The sequence below is a fragment of the Etheostoma cragini genome, chromosome 3, assembly GCF_013103735.1.
Source record: "Etheostoma cragini isolate CJK2018 chromosome 3, CSU_Ecrag_1.0, whole genome shotgun sequence".
Taxonomy (NCBI): domain Eukaryota; kingdom Metazoa; phylum Chordata; class Actinopteri; order Perciformes; family Percidae; genus Etheostoma; species Etheostoma cragini.
Window position 1 is genome coordinate 2,166,254 of NC_048409.1, and position 19,416 is coordinate 2,185,669.

The window sequence follows — 19,416 nt, forward strand, 5'->3', positions numbered from 1 at the left end:
CTGGAGGCAAATGATGAGCCCCCTTCAAAGTTCCATGCTTAAACAATGTCCAAAAGGCTTTGTGACTTTACATGCCAACATGAAACTTAACAAAGTAATAGTATGTACTGTGTGGTTTCTACTCACCTGGGGCCTCACACATGATAGAGGAAAAAGGAGCTGTTGTCTTCTGATGCGTTTGGTGGTTTCATGGGACCTGTGTGACAGAAAACACATTTAATGTGATAGCTTTTGATGCTCATAATTCCTTGACATGTTAGTATTTACAAATATGTCAGATTGACAAAATGATTCACTCTTATCATGTTTAAGGATGATGAATGATTATGAATGATTATTTTTGGAGTGCAAATAGGATGAAGATTTACATTAGAATATATCTGTTTAAAGAGTAGGTATTAATAGATAGATAGATAGATAGATAGATAGATGTTCATTGATCCCAATAAAATGGGAAATTACAGTGTTGCAGCAGCAAAATCAGTCACACAGCACAGAACATCAATATAAAAGAAATACTAGGAGACAATATACATACATACAATACACATGAAATAATAATAGAATAAAAATACAGGAAAAAGATAAAGAAAAAATATTTGAATATATACAAGTTGAGATAAATAGATTATGATAATGGTATGATAAATATGTAGATAGACCTATTTTGCATATCTAGAGCATCATTTGAAGGGAGGTGAATGTTGAGGTTTAACTGAAAGAAAATGATTAAAGGACAGTTGGGAACCTGATCTTTTCACACACACACACACACACACACACACACACACACACACACACACACACACACACACACACACACACACACACACACACACACACACACTTAAAGAATAAGTTTTCTTTGCTTGTGACTTGCCTGAACTTGGTTCAGCATTCAAAGCCAAATCCCAGCCTCATTTCCATTTTTGGAGGAGGGTAGAATCAATTATCACTGATAGTAAACTGAGAAGAGGGATGATAGCATGTATTCCTCTCATTTCCGTTATCAGTGGTCATTGTGTATGCTGAATAATTCGTAAAATGACTGTTGAAATGAGGGATTAAGGCGATAAAGAGCAGTGAATGCTGCAGAGCCGTGCGGGTCACACGAACAGCCGCAGAGTCAGACACGTGAGACGCAGCTGCCGCCAAACGGACATTTATACATAGGTCATCAGAAAAGAAAATCAATACGGCAGAAATTGAAAGATTAACTCTGGCCATCGTGAAATGAGCTCTTGCGGTGTTTGGTATTTTGTTAACTTTCCTGGACATTGGACACCAACAAGGCCATGACATTTAGAAAGCTTTCACAGGTATGTGTCAACATCAGCAAGGAATAAGTCAAATTTACTGATTGTGGACAACTCATACTGGAAATGGCATGAAGGCTGTTTAAATAATGAGTTATTATCCACAATACAAGTGTTTAATTAGGCAGCCAGCCATTGGGATGTTCTGTTTACAGATATTAAAAAGACTGGCCAAAGCCAGGTTGGGCAAACAAGTGTAAATATTACATTTGTACACTATATTACATTTTTTTTTTTTAAATAAAAATTCTGTCAAAATGAGTATTTTTCAACACAACTGTTGTTTAGGAAGCTTATGTGAAGAACCGAAGACAACGCCTGTTTCAGTGAGGTGTTGGCAAACATCAAAAAAAGAAAGGGAATATTTCTGATGCAATCTTTTATTACAAGTTCTAAAAATTAACGTTTTCCCCCATTTGCAACGGAGTGTAAAAGCATCTGTAAACACTGAGATTGACGAAACAATAGATGACAATGAATTACAAGAACGCTGAGGTATTGAAGGCAATAAATACACAACACCTACAACAACAAAAAATACACATTTAATAATGTGTGTACAAAGGAAAGCACACATGTGCATGTATACACTATCAGTCTGTGTACCCAACATACACATTCTGCACATACTGTCAGTCACAGATGTCATTATACACAGATGTTCATTCATTTAAAGGTGGGGTTCCATACACCTGAGGCTGTGGTTGATGGGAGGCGGGACTTCTGCAGGAGGTGAAGTGACAGCAGGAAGAAGCCCGTACTGACCCCGCCCAGTATGACCACGCCTGAGATCAGACCACTGGTCACTGGGTTTAGAGGCGGGGAGGGGTCACCAGATGCTTGAGGTGAAATAAAGCAGAAACTTGAAACAGACAACAGGGCTTAGCACAGCCTGAGATTGATTCTTTTACTTTCAGAAAGAGAAGTGGAACTTCTTTGTTGTTGCCTTAAAGTGCCTGCATTCTGCTCATTTTCAGGTTCATAAATGTATTCTGAGGTTGAACTAGAATAAGTTTCCATGCTTACATTTTCAAAAAACACCAAATTTTTGTTGTACTGCACATTGCTGTAGATCCTGTTTTCACCCTGTGTGTTTAGGTCTCTGTTTTAGCTACAGAGTGAGACATCTCACTTGTTTTAGCTCCAGAGTGAGACCTCCACTTGATTTAGCTCCAGAGTGAACAATCTCACTAGTGTTAGCTACAGAGTGAGACATATTACTTGTGTTAGCTACAGAGTGAGACATCCCACTTTTTTAGCTCCAGAGTGAGACATCCCACTTGTTTTAGCTCCAGAGTGAAAAATCTCACTAGTTTTAACTACAGAGTGAGACATCTTACTTGTGTTAGCTACAGAGTGAGACATCTCACTTGTTTTAGCTCCAGAATGAGACATCACCCTTCTAGTCTATCTTTGTTGGGAGCTGCACATGCTCAGTAGCTCGGTAAGATCCCATCAGCTGACAACTCTTTGTGTGCACCTATTACAGGACTTGTGATATTTGAAACCTTTTACTGTTTTGTAATACTCCAGAAGGGTACTTACCGAGTTGGGAGTTGTTGACAGGAGTTTCATCTGAAAAATGATTTAAAAAAGTGTTCATTAGCCTTATTTTTGAAAGATACTTGAATCTCCAATGGCTCTGGGGCTATATTAATCTTTATATTTAAATTTAAAAAAAAATGTGTTCAACACTTTTGGAAATATGCTTCATTTCTTTTTTGCTGAGAGCTAGATAAGAACACTGACACCACTCTCATGTCTCCAATAGTTATGAAGTTTCAACCAAGAGACTGTCAGCTTATTATAGCATAAACACTGGAAACATAAGCCTTGCTCAGCCCAGCAGTAACAGAGTCTTCAACTCACTAATTAACTATTTATATCAGGTTTATTTAATCTGTTCAAGAAATTCCAAGTTGTGTTTGTACAGGAGATTATGTGGGAGACTATTTGTGTGACCAGGTTTCCCGTCCATTTTAATCTAAGCTCTAATCTCCTAATTCTAATTATCTGACAGAAAGCAAAGAAGTCAGTGCTACTACGACCCACGTAAATGTAACAGTTGCAATTTTAAACATGTTATTGTTAAAGGTCATATGACATGGTGCTCTTTGGATGCTTTTAACAAGACCTTGGTGGTCCCCTAATACTGTATCTGAAGTCTCTTTTATATAGACCTTAGTGGTCCCCTAATACTGTATCTGAAGTCTCTTTTATATAGACCTTATAAAGTTTTGCCATAACCACAATATGACATTTTTTAAATCCGTGTGTAATTGTATGGATTAATCCAACAAATTAGGGAGTCTTTATGATAGGCCAACATAATTGGTGGGTGGTATCAATCTTTTGATCTCTCAACAAGAAATCAAATAATCCTATTTCCCAAAATGTCAAACTATTCCTTTAAGAGTTTGTTGCTCATATACCACTCCTGGTGATTATTGGTCCAGCGGTGATGACGGCGTTCCCAGATGCAGCTGGTGGGGGACCAACACTGTCCTCTTCACCCCGCCTGCGCCGTCGCCCACAAATCTACCAATCACATCGTCAGATTATTGTCCTCATCGAGGTCAAGGGGCACAAACTGAGATTCCTTATTTTTACACTCACAGGCATGAGCATGATGCAGTCGTCTGCCCTGCAAAGCTTGGTGACGCAGTGCAGGAACACTGTTGACATCTTCTGGTGTCTGTGTTTGACAAAACGGAAAACCTCAAAGGAGAAACGCCCCATCTGACTCTTCCCGTTCTCAAAAACTGTCGTCTGTGGGTCTTTGTAGCAGCTGTGTCACAAGAGAACAAAACACAGATACACATACATGCACACACTGAAAATGACAGACTTTATTCACCGTAGATTTATGCTTAAGCACTCATTGAGAAGAGAAAAAATGTAGCATTCATTTGGGTTAAGCCCTTTAGAGAGTAGGTAATGAGTCCCTTTTGTGGTTTATCAAGTCATCATCTTGAGGAGAGGGAAAAAGTGAGATTACCCAAAGAAAAGGTCATAGCGGAGTTCATCATTAGGATTCCCTGAGGGGGTTGTGTAACAGTAGTCCATCAAGATGTTCCACCTGCAGGGGGACAAAACTGTCAAATGGCATGCATGATAGAGATCTAACTGCACTTTGGAAAGACTAGATCGTGGTTTCTCTGCTGCAGACTGGCGCCTTCATGTAGAATAATAACATAATTGCATGATGAATATAGGCAAACCATAGAAAGGAAGGCCTAACAATGTTGGGAAGGATGCTGTGATTGATCGAAATATCTACTCTGCTTTACTTAAATTGCTGAAATGAAATAAAAATGTCAAACAGCTGAAAATCAGGAGAAAAGGTATGTTCAATAGTGAACAATCGGATGTTACCGTTTGTCTAAGTTTGTGGCTTTCACAGCAGCATAGACTCTGGTTTTCAGAGCCAGTCCAGCCATTGGAATAGAGAGAGGTTGATTGTATGTTGAATCCTGTTCAGGAAAAAGAAAGCAATGTAAAGAGAAAAAGGAAAAAGGTTTTTTTCCACTCGTCACATGAAATGGGGGAACAGGTGGACTAAAGTCTCATAATAACTCATAATGGGCATTTTATTCGACTGAGCTGACCTGCAGACCAAGAGCGACAGTTTGTTAGTCCATCAACAACACTGTCTAACTCGGCCGGCCTGTTTGTGGCTCTCTGCCCTGTTTGTTCCTACTGAAATTTTGTCAAAAACACATTATAAATATACACTTTCATTTAAAGATTTCTTTATTAATTCATAACAGCTCGTCATTTTTTTGTTACATTTCTCTTAACAGGAGTACATTGTGGTTGTGTTGGGGACTATTTCCTGCAGCGGATTAATACATATTTGGTGGAATTGAGTCACAACAAACCCCAGTGCCCACGCTCATTGTAATAAAAGAATGTTGATTCATTGTTGGCTTTGGTCTTTCATGAAATTTGTTGACAGCAAGAAACAACATTAAATATGACCTTAAATTCATTTCAGCATGCCTCCTAACTGTTATATACTTTTAAAATAGTAAAAAGATTCATTAAAAGAAAACACCAACGTGATTCAGTGATTACTGACATTAAAAAACATACCCCCCTAATTCAAAGCTTCAGAGTTCATGCATCGCAACAGATATTATTGTACATAGGAGTATGTGTACTCACGTTGTATAGGATCATATTCAATGTGCTCACAAATGTGCCGTTGCTGTCCTTGACAGACACAGCAGCCGAAGAGCTGTAAATAGATTCAACACATTTATTGAAGGGCTATTGTTTCTCTTTTGTGGGTATTCAATTGTGGATTCTAAAAGCAAAGGTTTTGACAATACACTCATTTATTTACGTGGCTGAACATTTAAAGGAATCCATGCATGTAAATTAGCAACTAAGTCATGCAGAAAATATGCATATTCTGAAGTAAATAGTTCTCGGAATAGCATTGGACACAAACCCACTCAGGCAGTAAGGAGAACAATAAACACATCTCAATTGCTTCCTAATTAAATAAACACATCTTAATGTGAATAACTCCTTAAGGTTAATCTTTTGGACACTAAGGGCAACAACTTACGATGCCAGCTGTGAGTTATTGACCAGGTACTCAAGCGGGTAGCTGCAGCTGAATTTATACAACAAACCGGGAAGGTAGCTGATTACAGCTGGCGGATCGGGGGTGTCGATATAGCCCGAGACATTCCCAATTTGTACCAGGGACATGTTCCCATATGCGTTGGCCCCGTAGGCTGTGCTGACCTGCAGAGAGAAACATCTCAGCAACGTCACTTTCCTTTCTCTCAAGTCAACAAACAACATAATGAAGTTGCCTTTTGATTACACCCTGTGCTCGTGTTAGCGTTTTCTTTACCACCAGGCTGTTCCCGCAGGCCTCCAGAGTGCTGAGACTGATGCTGAACAGCACCGCTGTAGGAAAGGTGTTGTTGTTGATGAAGCCACGGCACTGTGCGTCACTGTGGCGACCGTTCAGGGCCAAATCTGCATCAGTGTAGCCGGAGAAGAGCACGGGGCAGAAGTTTATCTTCAAGGTGATGGTCTGAACCCCGCAGTACACAGTGATGTCCCGCTCTCCTGGAGGACCAGACAGGAGGGGAGACAGAGACTAGATTCACCAAGACCTTTTTAACTTAAAAAGCTCTTAGACCAGTGGTTTACAATCAAACGGTCTGCAATGTGTATGCACTGCTTCCCAGTCATTTATACTCAAATTACTATCTATCCTCATGCATGGGCCACAACAACGCAATTAGATGCTGGGACTGAAACCCAGCAGGTAACCACCTATAACTTAAGATACAGTGGGCTAAGAAAAAACAAAGACTTAACATGATAATAATGTAACTTAATCACAAGCACCGCTGCAGAGGTGAGACATGTGAGGCAGATTAAGTCAGCTAATCAGCCTCTTAAATAGGTGAACTTTCAAATCAATATGAGACAAGTAACAGAGCGCAAATCAACCAAATTAAAGAAGCAGCCATGACAAATAGTTTTCAAAATTATGTAATCTTTTAATTTTAGGATCAAACTGGTTGATATAGTTACTTATTGATTGAGTGTTTTTTTTAATTTTGTCAATTCTCTAAATCTGATCGGCAGGATTGTAGAAGTCTCTAAAAAAATATCATCTGTTCAGGTAGCTGTTCAATTCTTTCTACTGTATGAAACTTTGTAGGAGGACATGAACTCACTGTCCTCAGTAGTAACACCTCAAGCATCATCAGAAAAATATACTCCAAGTAAAGTAAGGAACTTACTGTACAGAATTCCCTCATTTCGATAACTATTTGTTTGAATTTAGCATATATAGTTGTATTTACAAAATTAATAAATAGTTTAAACACATGTAATGCAGTCTAAAGCAGATACAAGAAATTGATTTTCTGTTCATTAATGTATTTGTCAAAATTACAATTCCTCCTCTAAAACTCCTTCAATGGTGCATCCACATGATCCACATTGTGATGGCACGGAATGTGTGACAAGTATGTGTGGCCACCACAGAAAACAATGCCATTGTGAAGTCAATGAGAAGATGATGTAGCATTAGGAGCAACTATGGTAGAGAGTAGTATGAAAGCCTGCATAAGGAGGTCTGTTGGGGGGGTGGATGAGTCAAAACACAGGGATGTCACATGGGAGACCGGGGATCGTGTCCCGCTTGGAATGTTTCCCAAAGGCACTTTCTACTTTTCCTTAACTCATTCGTACAATTCTTCCCACATGTCATAACCATAAGCCCCCCCACAACCTTTTCCTTAACTCAAGGGGCCGTGTCTATGTCATGGAAGTCTTCCGTGGGCCTATCACAGAATTTTTGTGGGGCCGTGTTCATTTCATGGAATTCTGGGAGATCAGGTTGCACAAAGCACTTAATAATGACAACATGATACATCACCGTTGCACTCATACATAAGACATTATCTTGATAAGTTTCAAATGTTTTCAGTTTTTTAACATATATTTGTACACCCATAGAAACTGTTAACACATGTCATATAACACACTTAAAGTCCTGTTCATGTGGGTTACCCTATCATATGTTATTCTGCATCCAATTAACTGTCCATACACCAGTTACAACTGCTAGGACGAGGTATGATTTTTTTAAATGCATCAACAAAAACATTACAAATGTCCTAATATTTGCTTACAACTACATTACAGTGTTAAACGGTGTTATGAACCATGCATTAAAGTATTTCATGCCTGTAGGCAGTTGAGTGTATGGATTGTAAATAGAAAACATATTACGTGAAAGTTCTCTCACCAGGAAACCTGCTGTGGTAGCTGGCGTCACAGTTGTATCCATTAAACTGTGTGGAGACCGAAGCGGCGTTACTCATCAGCAGGAAGACAAAGCACATTCGTGTCATCTCAGCACCTGAGAGAGGTTTGCCCGCTGTCATCTTCAGAAGGTCAACATTGCATTAACCACTTTCCTCTGGTACCTGTTGAAAAACAGCACTTATCTCAAAACTAGATGTTCCAAAAACAAGGCTCCCAAAGCCTTGCCTGCTCCCACAAAAGCTGCACGCTCTGACCTCTATCACAGTAGTACAACCTTCTTTCCCCAGGTCCCCTAATCCCTCTTATCCTGCTCCCTCTGCCCCTTTTTACCTCAGGCACTCATGTCGGTCCAAAACCTCTATTATCCAACCCCTTAAAACTGAGATCAACCCTATTTCCAGCTCATTTCATCCACACTTTTTTCTACACCTGTTTACCTGTTTCCTGCCTTTTCCAAAGTAATTGGACGGACCCCTTCTTCCCCTGGTGTGTGACGAGAGATAAATTCAACACTGTGCTGTGTAGTTATAGGTGGAATCGAGGCCCTGAACTGAACACAACGTCAGCCTTACGTGTATGCGTTGTGTGTGCAAAGATGAGAAAGATAGAGGGACTCATTATCCAAACACTTGACAAAACCCCCGCTGCAGTGCAGAACATGGGAAACTCCATCAGATCTGAATGGCCTGGGCAAATCTTTTGACAGCGCCCAGAAACCTGAGCGTATTCAGTAGGTTCCCACTCATCTTTCCTCGGTCTGATCTCCGTCGATCAGCTCACACAAACGGTGGGCCTCAGCAGGGGGGGCCCAGTCGGGGAATTAAGCTGTCATCGGCTGCTGCTGCGGCCCGCATTCACATGAACATAAAACTCTCCTCACGGTCTGGTGCAGGGCTGTGTGTGGGTAATTGTGATGCAAAAGGCATCACTTTGAGTAAAGGCATTCAGTGGAGGGTAAAGCTCCAGCACAGTGTGTTCAGCGCTGCAGAAGGTAAAAGGTTTGTAATAACCCACTCACTTTTTATTTTACTGCAGTCCATCTAGCAAAGCAAGAGTTGCATTAATATGTTGAACTGGATTTCTTTGACCTTTAAGCTGATTTATACAAAGAGGTTTAATGAGTGATGTTGGAGTCTTACTCAATCTTTTTCTTACTGTTAATAAATCCTGTGAAAAAACTAAAACCACATCCAGCTTCTTTGTTGACGGCACTCCGTCGAAGCATGATTGGTTCCTACTGAAGACATTCATCTTTAAAAACAGGTCACAAAAGTGTAAGGGAAGTTACTAATAAAAAAGAACCACTAGTACACCTGGGTACTGTAGTTTAAATAAGTTTAAATGTGCAATTCTTGGGGACTATTTTCATTGTGCAGCAAGAAATAAAGAGTCATGCCCTGTGTTATAGCTCTGTGTCCGAATATATTGAACTCCAGATGACTCTGATCGGTTCAGAGTAAAAACAAGCCCATCTGTCCCAGCAGTGCATCCAACATTGTCTGCATGGCCTTGGTAATCTCAGACTTTTCATTATGGTCAACATGTGTGCAGTGCATGTATTTTGGTATCTAACAGTCTGGTTTTCCTAACAATGAGTATTACGGCCTCACAGGACTGCTGGCATGGCTGCAGAGTCCTTGGTGGAACGGTGAAGGTTGGAATACTACAATGCTTTTTTCAGGTTAGGAAAAGAGTCCCACATGAGTACAAACTAACTGATATACAGAAAGATTTGGGCAGAAACAGTACAACGAGCCTTTTCCACAGAACTCAGGTGTAAATAATCAAAATAAAAAATGGTTAAATTATAATTAGCTGCTTCCATTTCAGGGACCTGATGTGCATGCTGGTGTTTCCATCCACCTGTTTTTTTTACACATTCATTTTGCACATAAAAACCCTGAAAGAAGAGCAAACGGAAAGTGGAAACAGACTTGAATGAATCATGAAGCACACGAAGCATGTGACGTCACTCAAGCTTCCACTGAAGAGACAAATGATGAGCAGACTGTAACCTCGAATTAACACATGAAAATCTCAGAATTGTCATATTGCCTTCGTGTCTTCCCTTTTTTTCAATAGTTTTGAAGTTTAATTACGTCATTTTGTTGCATCTTAGAATTAGTGGATGCAATCGCACAACAATTTTTGGGAAATTTGTCTTAAAGAATGCACTTAGTTTGGATGAAAACTTCTGTCTTGGCTTATTTGGACACTTGAATACCATTGTCAGGTGTTAGTAGTAACTATTGTGTTTTTCACACTATGAGAAGTCTGTGAAAAGGGCCTATTATTCCCGTGTGGAAATACCCAATGTTTTTTGGGGCTCTGGGCAAAATAGATTGCCTATTATATGCCAGAACATGTGTTGGTATGTGTGTGGGGGGGGGGAGGGGGGCTCACAGCTTATTTTGCCCCGGGCTTCCCTGCGGCTGATCTGGCCATGTGCATCTTTTTCTAAGTTGTTCTTATTTTAAACCCGTGTTCATTTAATAAGTAGAAACAATATACTTGGAATTCTTTCAGGAAGAAAACCAAAAGGATATTTTTCATTTGCTTGGAGATGGTTTAGTTTTCAGTTGAGTAACACAATTCAATGAAAGGTATTTTACGAGAGAACGGCAACAAAAGCACTAATCATACAAAGGTATAATACAACGATAATAGGATGTGGGATAGGAGGAGATGACATAAATAAACAACAAATAAAACACATCACTATATACTTTACATACATAAATATGAGTCTATTGTTTAAAAGTAAGCGAAAAGTTAATCCAACACTAATGCTGAAATGTAAAGTGAAAAAGGTGTGAGACACTGGATATGAGAGAATAGAATGAGATAAATACTGTAGATAATTAAAAAGTATATCACTATTAAGAGTCATAGCATAATGACTGTATGGTTCCTTGGCATCTATATACCAAGTCTAGTATGGATGTGTTATTATTTAATCTGCTGTAGATAGAAGGTAAAGAAAAAAGAAGAAAGGGAAGAATAGAAACAAAAACAGTGTAAATGTGTGTAGGTATGTATGTGTGTATCTGTGTCTATGATGTGTAAACAAGAGAAGCGTAAGATTTTGTATTTCTTAAAGGATAAAAGTAGAGAAAGTCTGACCTGATAAGTTGTTTATGAACTTCTACTCCTTATTGAACATAGAAATTCTTTGTTTGAATGACTTTCAATAATTTTGGGAAAACTGTGGTGAGAAGTACATGTGCTTATTTATCTGTCATTTTAATTATATATATGTATGCATGAATGTATGTAGTATATGTATTTTTTATAAACTACTCCAAAAAAATAGCTAGTAGAGGTAGTTGTTGTTCCCCTCCAAACCCCTGACACAGTTGCACACATCAAATGCATCTGTGTGTCACTCGGGTGTAGACTCATCGTGTGGCATCGCGTGTCACGCTCAGATCCGGACTTGAAGGCGTACACACACTTCTCCCTGTGCAGAGCGCTGAGAAACACACAGCTGGCTGCAGGTGTTTGCTATTCACTGCTGCTCACCCGCCTGTCTGATGAGCTAGGGCTGAAATGCTTGCAAACAGACAAGTGCCATTCAGAGCAAACCGGATCAGATGGTCACACACACGTGAACCCATTACCATCCTGCTTGTTTTACAAATCCCACCCAGCAAATTACCTATGTAGTCAACGTATAGCCCACTTCTCCAAGATATGAGATGAAATCAAACCCTTGTGGATGTAAAAACATCTGCACACACACCTAAAGCAGTGCTCAATGTTTTGTGTGTCACGTTGACTTTCTTCAAAGTAATTTTCATTATAATCGACCTGTTGCTTTGCTATTAAAATCACAGCAAGATCCTATAGAATCTTACTTATTTTACCTTATTTTGAACCTCATCTCCCAGTTGTCAAGTTTGCAGGAAAAAAGTCTTCATCATACACTATTGTGCAATCCCCCTGAGTGTTGAGACTGTTTCCTCCAGGTTGTTGTGCTCAGAGACTTTTAATGGCTCAGGACCAACCGCCACACTTAGACTTGTCTGATAGAACCGTCTCTATCTGATCTACCTGACACATCCAGACTCAACAAACAGTCATCTCAATAAGCACAATCTGGTCTGCCTCGCCTAAGCCGTGAGAGTGACAGCTGTAATCTGACGCTCCGGTTTTAACACTGGCAGGGAAAGTGAAGCCATCATAGGCCTGGCTGCGATTTGATCTTCAGTGAGTAATGTGACAGAAACCTCATTTTTTCCCTCAGCAATATGACAATTTTCCAATGTGCTTAGGTAAAAAAGGTTGTTTATGTGTTGCCTCAGATGACAATTGTAGTACAGATTATTAGATGCAGATTATTAAAAGAACAAGGGTTGTCTCTCAAGTTGATTTCTTTTGAAATTGAAAATAAGTAAACCAGTTGTTTTTTTGAGAGTTTTTCTTGAAGTTTCTGTCTGCATCTTTCGGTGGGCTGGAAACCTACGAAAACCCCAGGTGAGAAGGGAAAGCAACGGGCATGGCTTACTGTGTTTGTAGGAAACCTGACGCCGTATCAGGAGAACAACATGTGAGGAGCACTGCTTTTCTTTAACATGACCTTGACCTTTGTTAAGTCAGTCAGAGGAAATTGGCTATTTTTGTATTTCATACAGTTCATGTAACCACGTGCAAACACTGAGGAATTCATGATTAGATACATTGTAATGCAGATCTCTCTGTTTAACTGTAATAACACAAAATGTAAATTAACATAGTACTACACTGAAGTTAGTTAGTTAATAGGTTGTGTGGATATAGATATATAAGATATAGCCTAGTTATTGTGAAAAGTCAAAGGAAGAATCAGAATCACTTTATTGGCTAAGTGAACTTTTGCATAAAAAGACTTTGACTCTGGTTTAGCGTATATCACTCAAAGCAGAAAGAAAAGTGCAACAACAATGTTGCAACTGTCAGAGTGTTTTTAAAATTTAAAACCACTATACAGCATGAATATGTATTTACATTTGTACATGTATAAGTCATTGAGAGAAGACAGTGCTGTGCTACATTTCGGTCTTTTCATAAAGTGTACATCATATTTTCCCTGACAGTCTCTGGACTGGGACACAGGACTGACTACTGAGATGATAAGAACTGGATGGGTTTGACTGGATTATTTACTATACGCTCTGGCAGTATCAGTTTCATTAAAACATGACACATGAAGGTTTGATACAGAATCCATGAGTGAGCTACATGATGGACCTCATGTTTGGCGATGATGGTGGCACTGTGCCGCCCCCCTGTGCTCACAGTGTCACACTGCAGAGCAGCTGCAGGCCTGAAAAGTAACTAAATACATTTGCTAAAGTAGGCTACTGTAGTTAAGTACAAGTATTTCCATTTTATGCTGCTTTAGACTTCATCTCCACTACACTTTGGGGGTCAATATTCTACTTTTTACCACACTACATCTATATCTGTCAGCTAAAGTTACTTAGTCGATCCAAATTATTAACACAAAATACTATCAATTTATAGATGATGATGTATTATTATAGATTTACAATTAACCCCACCTTTAACACTTTAACATGTAAGGGATGCTTATATGTTAAAGCATCACCCATCCGTAGGTATAATCCAATGAGTCAGAAATTGGCCATTCTGTTTAACAAGTACTTATATATTTTTTAAGTATTTTGCATTTTGATGAATGCCAGATGGAGTAGCATCTGAGAACTTCTCTCTTTCACTGGTTTTCAGTTAAATTGAACGATAAGTAAGTTAGTATTGCGTTTTAAACGTTTCACACAACTGAGCTTATTATGTTGCTGAAATAAATGATGGATGAATCTGATGTAAAAGAAAGATTTAATGACATTCAGTCAGTATTTCATTTTGGCTTTCATCACAGTTTGAAGTAACACTGCTTTGCTTTAATTTCCTACACTACACGCTTCATTGTGTACTTCTTAACTTTTTAACCTTATGCAGAAAAAGCATCAGAAGAATAGAACTTTACAGTTAAATAAAGACAGGAAATGCTGTTGTGACAGACTTAAATATCTGTGTATAGTGTCAAACAGGTATTATTTAAACCTTCACTAAATCTCAAGGTGGATTTTCCTTTCAACTTTAAGATCTATGAGGCAGCTGATATACTTCGAGGAGCCAATATTAACATTTATTTGTACAAAACTTTTCAAAACAAAGTTAAAAAGTGCTTCACGTGAGAACACACAAAGTCAGAACATCAAGTAACAGATGAGATGACTGGGAGATTACAAATACGTTAGATCAATATGACCCACATTGATCAAGATTTAAAAGATACATTGGAACAGAAAGACCACTAACACCAAAAGCAGGCCTATTGACTCATATGTATAAGAAATCTTAGTTAATACACTTAGAACTCAACACATGCTTGTCAGTTCTCCACACATTTCTCATATTGTAAAAACTTCTCTGTGTAGCCTCATCAGAAGAAGGTTGTAGACATTTTAGTTCAGTTTGTCTCAGGTGACAAATGATGTGAATGACACAACACACATGACACTTGACTGATAATTTATGGTAAATGTCTTTTTATAGCCAAATGTTTTATTGTTATTAATATTATTATTAATATTATTATTATTGTTATCTTGATACTGTCTTTTTTTCTCTTTATGCAGTATTTTTTATTTTGCTGAAAAGTGCTGCTCAAAGTCTAAGTCTAAGTCTAATTCTTAGTCTAAGTCTAAGTCTAATAAAACAATTAATTGTGTCAAGCCTGTTGCAACCTGCTCCGTCTTCCCTATATGTCCCCTCTTAAATCAATATAGGCTTCATCCAGGCCTCTGGCACTCCTGTGACTGAGCATTCCCCCCCCAGCTGGCCTGCGGTCAGTTGATATAGACTAGGCCTACGTGTCCACCTGCACTACAGCTGATCTAATACGAGACTCAGCGGTGTAACATCTGATTGAGGCTGTGCAGGGGCTGTGTGTGTTGTGTGTGTAGCCTTTTTACAGCAGAGCAGGCCCGCCATTTCCCTCCCTGGTGGTCTTTTTTTCTTTCATAGCGTTTTAAAGCGGAGCAGCGGCGGCAGCGGCAAGAGGAGGGGAGGAGAAGAAGAAGAAGCGGCGGCGACGACTGGCGGAGCGGCGGAGGCAGGCAGGCAGGCAGGCAGGAGGAGAGACGCAGGGATCCGGTGTGCCACATCGGGATGAGAGCGAGACACAGACCCGGGTCGGATGAGTCAGCGAGTGGACCCTGCAATCACGGCATCCCTGAAATCTGAACGAAGCCGAGCGGTGCAACAAAAAAGAAACAAACTAACATTTTTTGACTGTTGTTGTTGTCAGATTCCGCTTCTTTTTATTCCGCCCTCCCCTGGCCCGCGTCTGCCATAGCCTAGTTTTGATTTTTTTTTTTTTTAAATCATCACCAAGGTGGGAAAAGGTGGGGGTCCAGCAAGGTTGCGGAGGAGGTGGAGGTTTTTATTTTCTTTCTTTATTCAAAGCCCGAAGATAAACCCAGAATAGCTTGGCAAAGTCTTTTGTTGCATTCAGTGTGTGAAGATGTCGGGGCAGAGCATTACGGACAGGATAACTGCAGCCCAGCACAGTGTAACGGGATCCGCCGTGTCGAAAACAGTATGCAAGGCCACCACTCACGAAGTAATGGGTCCGAAAAAGAAACATTTGGACTGTGAGTATCTTCTTCTTTTTTTTTAAACCAGCACACAAGTGTTAAATCACCACAGGCTCTCCCCCAACGGAAACACCGCTTTAGCTGGCTGAGTTATGGCGGTGGAGGAGCTACAAGGCCTCAAAGCCTCAGGGTAGGCTAAATGCTAATGCTTGTTCATGTCAGGGAGATTATATTATTATACCGTCGAGCTCAGGTCTTGTTGACATAGTGCTACACGTGATTAAGAAGGGTTTAAAAGGGTAGCAGCCTTTATTAATGATTTACAAGTGATTCCCTATTCATTTATTGTCACAACTAGCTGTCAAACTAGCTTGTCTAGCTGTCTGGTTTTGTTCACCCCTTGCTGTAGTCATTCTCATATCTAACGTTACTCATTAGGCTATAGCTTGAGCGTTTAGCCTACATAGCAACAATCAGTATACATGTTTTTTTGACTAGTATTTAACAGGAACACTTTTAAAATCAGTGGGGCCCTGCCACTCACAGGCCTTAAAATTAACATCTAACGTTACAGGAATGCAATTTCATCTCCCATCTCCCATCTTGGTGCACCTGCAGTAGGATGAGTGTCTGTCTAAGGCTACATGGTAAACTGATTTGAATAGTTGTGTAATAACTTGCTGTGTCTCATGGTAGGGTCATGATGCTTCAGACACAGTTTGTGAGTTTCCTTCTTTCTTTACTCAGATCATCAAACACACTTCTGCACCTGATGTAAGCATCTTGTGATCATTAGTCTGATGCACTCACAGTCAGAGGAGTCACTATGCGTCTGTTCCTTTCTGTCTGTACTTAGAGATGCAGTGAAAGATTGTCTGCATATTGATCTGCTCTTGCAAATGAATGATATCAGAAATGAATGTGGTTTTATGAAGGTCATGCGTCGTCACAAGAGTTTAGTCTGTATCCTCAGACTCCTTTGCAATGGTCTGTGGAGTGAAATAGAGTCAAAGTCTGATTTCTTATTTGGTATAGGCAAATAAATTACTTGTGGTGATTATTTTGGCTTCATGGTAAACGTTGCAGGTTCCACACCTGTTGTGCTGCTCAGGTGAGGTGAGATGATTAAAAAGTTGGCAGAGTGACACAGTGATGTTGGCTCATTCAACCAAGCCAGCTATCCAACGTGACTGACATTCCTCATGACACAACTGGAAAGAGTGTATAAATTATTACGTAGGGAATAAAACGTTGGCCTTTTGTTTTATATCTGAACATAAAAAGTTCATTTTATAAGTTTTTCTTTTTGGGATTCTTTGTGTCAGGTAATGTTTTCTCATAACCCCTTCTGACAAAATAGAAACTGTTTTTGTATAATTACATAATGTATAATAAGTCTAGTTGTTTTAGGCCTTTAGGAGAGTGTTCAAGAGATGACATTCTACTGTAAATGAGGGGAGAGAGAGATGGGGAACGATCAGAGTTTAGAGAAGGTATTGAAGTATAGGATTGCACAAATATGGCTGGTTAGGCTTGAAATATTTTGATAATTTTAGGGCCGGTACTCGCATGAGTTTCTTTCCTTTAACTATTAACGTGAAATCTTGATTTTAAATCAGGAAAATTACTGAAGAACAATAAATCTATTTTTTTTTTAAATCTCAAATATTGATATCAGCCATAAACAATTTGTATTGGTTGGGCTGTACTACTACCTGCATCAAGTCCCAGCCTTAAGCATGTTTAAGGTTGGACAGTAATTCAGTGCTATCGTAACAACTTGAAGTAGAATCCAGGCCAACAAACAATTTTTTGTTTTTAAATAATCTGCCAAATACTTTTTCAATTAATTAATCAATAATTTGGTGTTGGACAATATTGAAGGCGATGTCTTCAAAATGCTTGATTCTGGCTGACCATGAGTCCAAAACCTAAAAATATTCAGGTTACTGTCGTATAAGACAGATGAAAGCAACAAACGCTCAGATATGAGAAGTTGGAACAAGGGAATTTGGCATTTTTGCGTAAATAATGACTGACGATTAACTGATTGCTTGGATTTTAGTGTCAATAAGGTACCCGATTTAAAATAATAATAATAAAAGAAAAAAAAAAATCGTTTTTTTACTTTTCAAAGAAGCCAAAGTTATCATGTTAAAATTCTGAATTATGGCTGCACGATACTAGGGAAGTATGCAATAGATTTGTTGAAATAATTTCAAGCTAATTAAATTGCTTTTCTCACCCCTACACATCACCCGGATGTAACATGTAACATGAACAAATTGAGTTTTTGACATTTTTTGTTTCCCACATTTCTTTACATTGGTTTGAATATTCTCGTGAATTAAAAATCATTTTATATTTAGACATATTTTTTAATAATAACCTGAATTGATTAATTGTAATAATTTATGACCATGGAACCCCGCCTTAAAGCTATAGTGCGTAGTTTGAGGGTGCGACTTAGTAATGACAACAAAAACTGTTTCTGAACATACAGTCATACTGAGAAATAGAGAGAGAGTTGTGTGGAGCTAGTTTCTGTAAGCTTTGTGGCAACTCATTTGCTAACGGCTTGAATGTATCAGACATTTATTAATATCAAAAAGTTACGCACTAAAGCTTTAACGGTGATTAACACACTGTTTAGCAGCAGCATCATGACTGTTACATGAACCCATTTGTGTCCCATGAATGAATCAGATTGGAAAAGATTAATGTCAACCACTGTGGATATATAGTGGGCCGATTGTAACATGACAGAGCTGTCACTGTTATCGCTCCCCCATATTCCTCCTCCGTCTCCTCCCTCCTACTCGTCTCCTCTCCGTCATCTTCTTCTGGGCAGTCGAGCCACCCATGGTAGCTGCTGCTGCTGCTCTGGAAGGTTATCCTGTCCTACTTAAAGTCCCCCGCCTTTTGAAAAGTCAAATATAGGACAAAAAGGGAGGCCCAATTACCCCGTCAGTCTGATCACTGCTGTGAATGGCAGGGTCAGTAGCACTTTGACTAACATCATTCAACCAGTCCATGGATGTAGGATGAACCTTTATAGTTAACATCTTAATGCCCCTGCACTTTCTATTGGTGTTTTAAAAGGATGTATTGTTGCCATTAACAATGAAAAGGAAGGAAGTTTCTACTCTGGATCCCTGATTGCATTTATAAAACTTTGCTGGTTATTATGGTAACTTTATATACAAAACAATTTTACTCAGTGTTTCAGAATGCATAATTACAGTATTCTAACTCAGGTATTTAATTAGTAACAGTTAATCTGATTATTTGTTTAATTAGTCGATCCGTCATTTATGAAACTGGGGACACTGAGGTCAATTTGGGTGATTTTAAATGGACATGTTCGAATTTCACAATCATGGTACATACAAATTACACGTTGGTTTTTCAACCATTGAACAATTAATCGATAATCAAAATAGTTTCAGATTAATACGCTGTCGATCAGCTCCTGGACTCATCATAATACAAATATATTTGTCGTGTTTTTGAGTCAGTCATGTGTAAATATTTGAGGGGGGAGAGCATGGCCTATTGAAGATGAGCTGTTTAACTTGTTTCATTTTGATGGACTTGTTTTGCAGATGGTTTATTAATATAATGATAATTGCTTACAGTTATATAGCGCTTTGTCAAAGACACTCAACGTGCTGGGGGGGGGGGGG

General features: G+C 39.1%; 2 protein-coding genes across 2 annotated transcripts in view; one reads left to right on the plus strand and one right to left on the minus strand.

Moving 5' to 3' along the window:
- Positions 1–1,848: 1,848 nt before the first annotated feature.
- On the minus strand, positions 1,849–8,450 carry LOC117941998 (zona pellucida-like domain-containing protein 1). Its single transcript, XM_034867276.1, has 10 exons — positions 8,107–8,450; positions 6,187–6,407; positions 5,893–6,074; positions 5,484–5,556; positions 4,692–4,789; positions 4,315–4,395; positions 3,933–4,104; positions 3,749–3,854; positions 2,862–2,891; positions 1,849–2,155 (listed from the first exon to the last, which is right to left on the minus strand). Exons 1-10 carry the CDS (start codon positions 8,243–8,245, stop codon positions 1,983–1,985), a joined length of 1,275 nt encoding a protein of 424 aa, XP_034723167.1. The 5' UTR covers positions 8,246–8,450; the 3' UTR covers positions 1,849–1,982.
- A 6,542-nt stretch (positions 8,451–14,992) lies between these two features.
- picalmb (phosphatidylinositol binding clathrin assembly protein b) overlaps positions 14,993–19,416 on the plus strand; it is a 17,065-nt gene continuing 12,641 nt past the window's right edge. The window contains exons 1-2 of the mRNA XM_034867671.1: positions 14,993–15,791; positions 16,527–16,560. Coding sequence (XP_034723562.1) covers positions 15,658–15,791; positions 16,527–16,560 — 168 coding nt within the window. The 5' untranslated portion in view covers positions 14,993–15,657. The remainder of the gene's footprint in view (positions 15,792–16,526; positions 16,561–19,416) is intronic.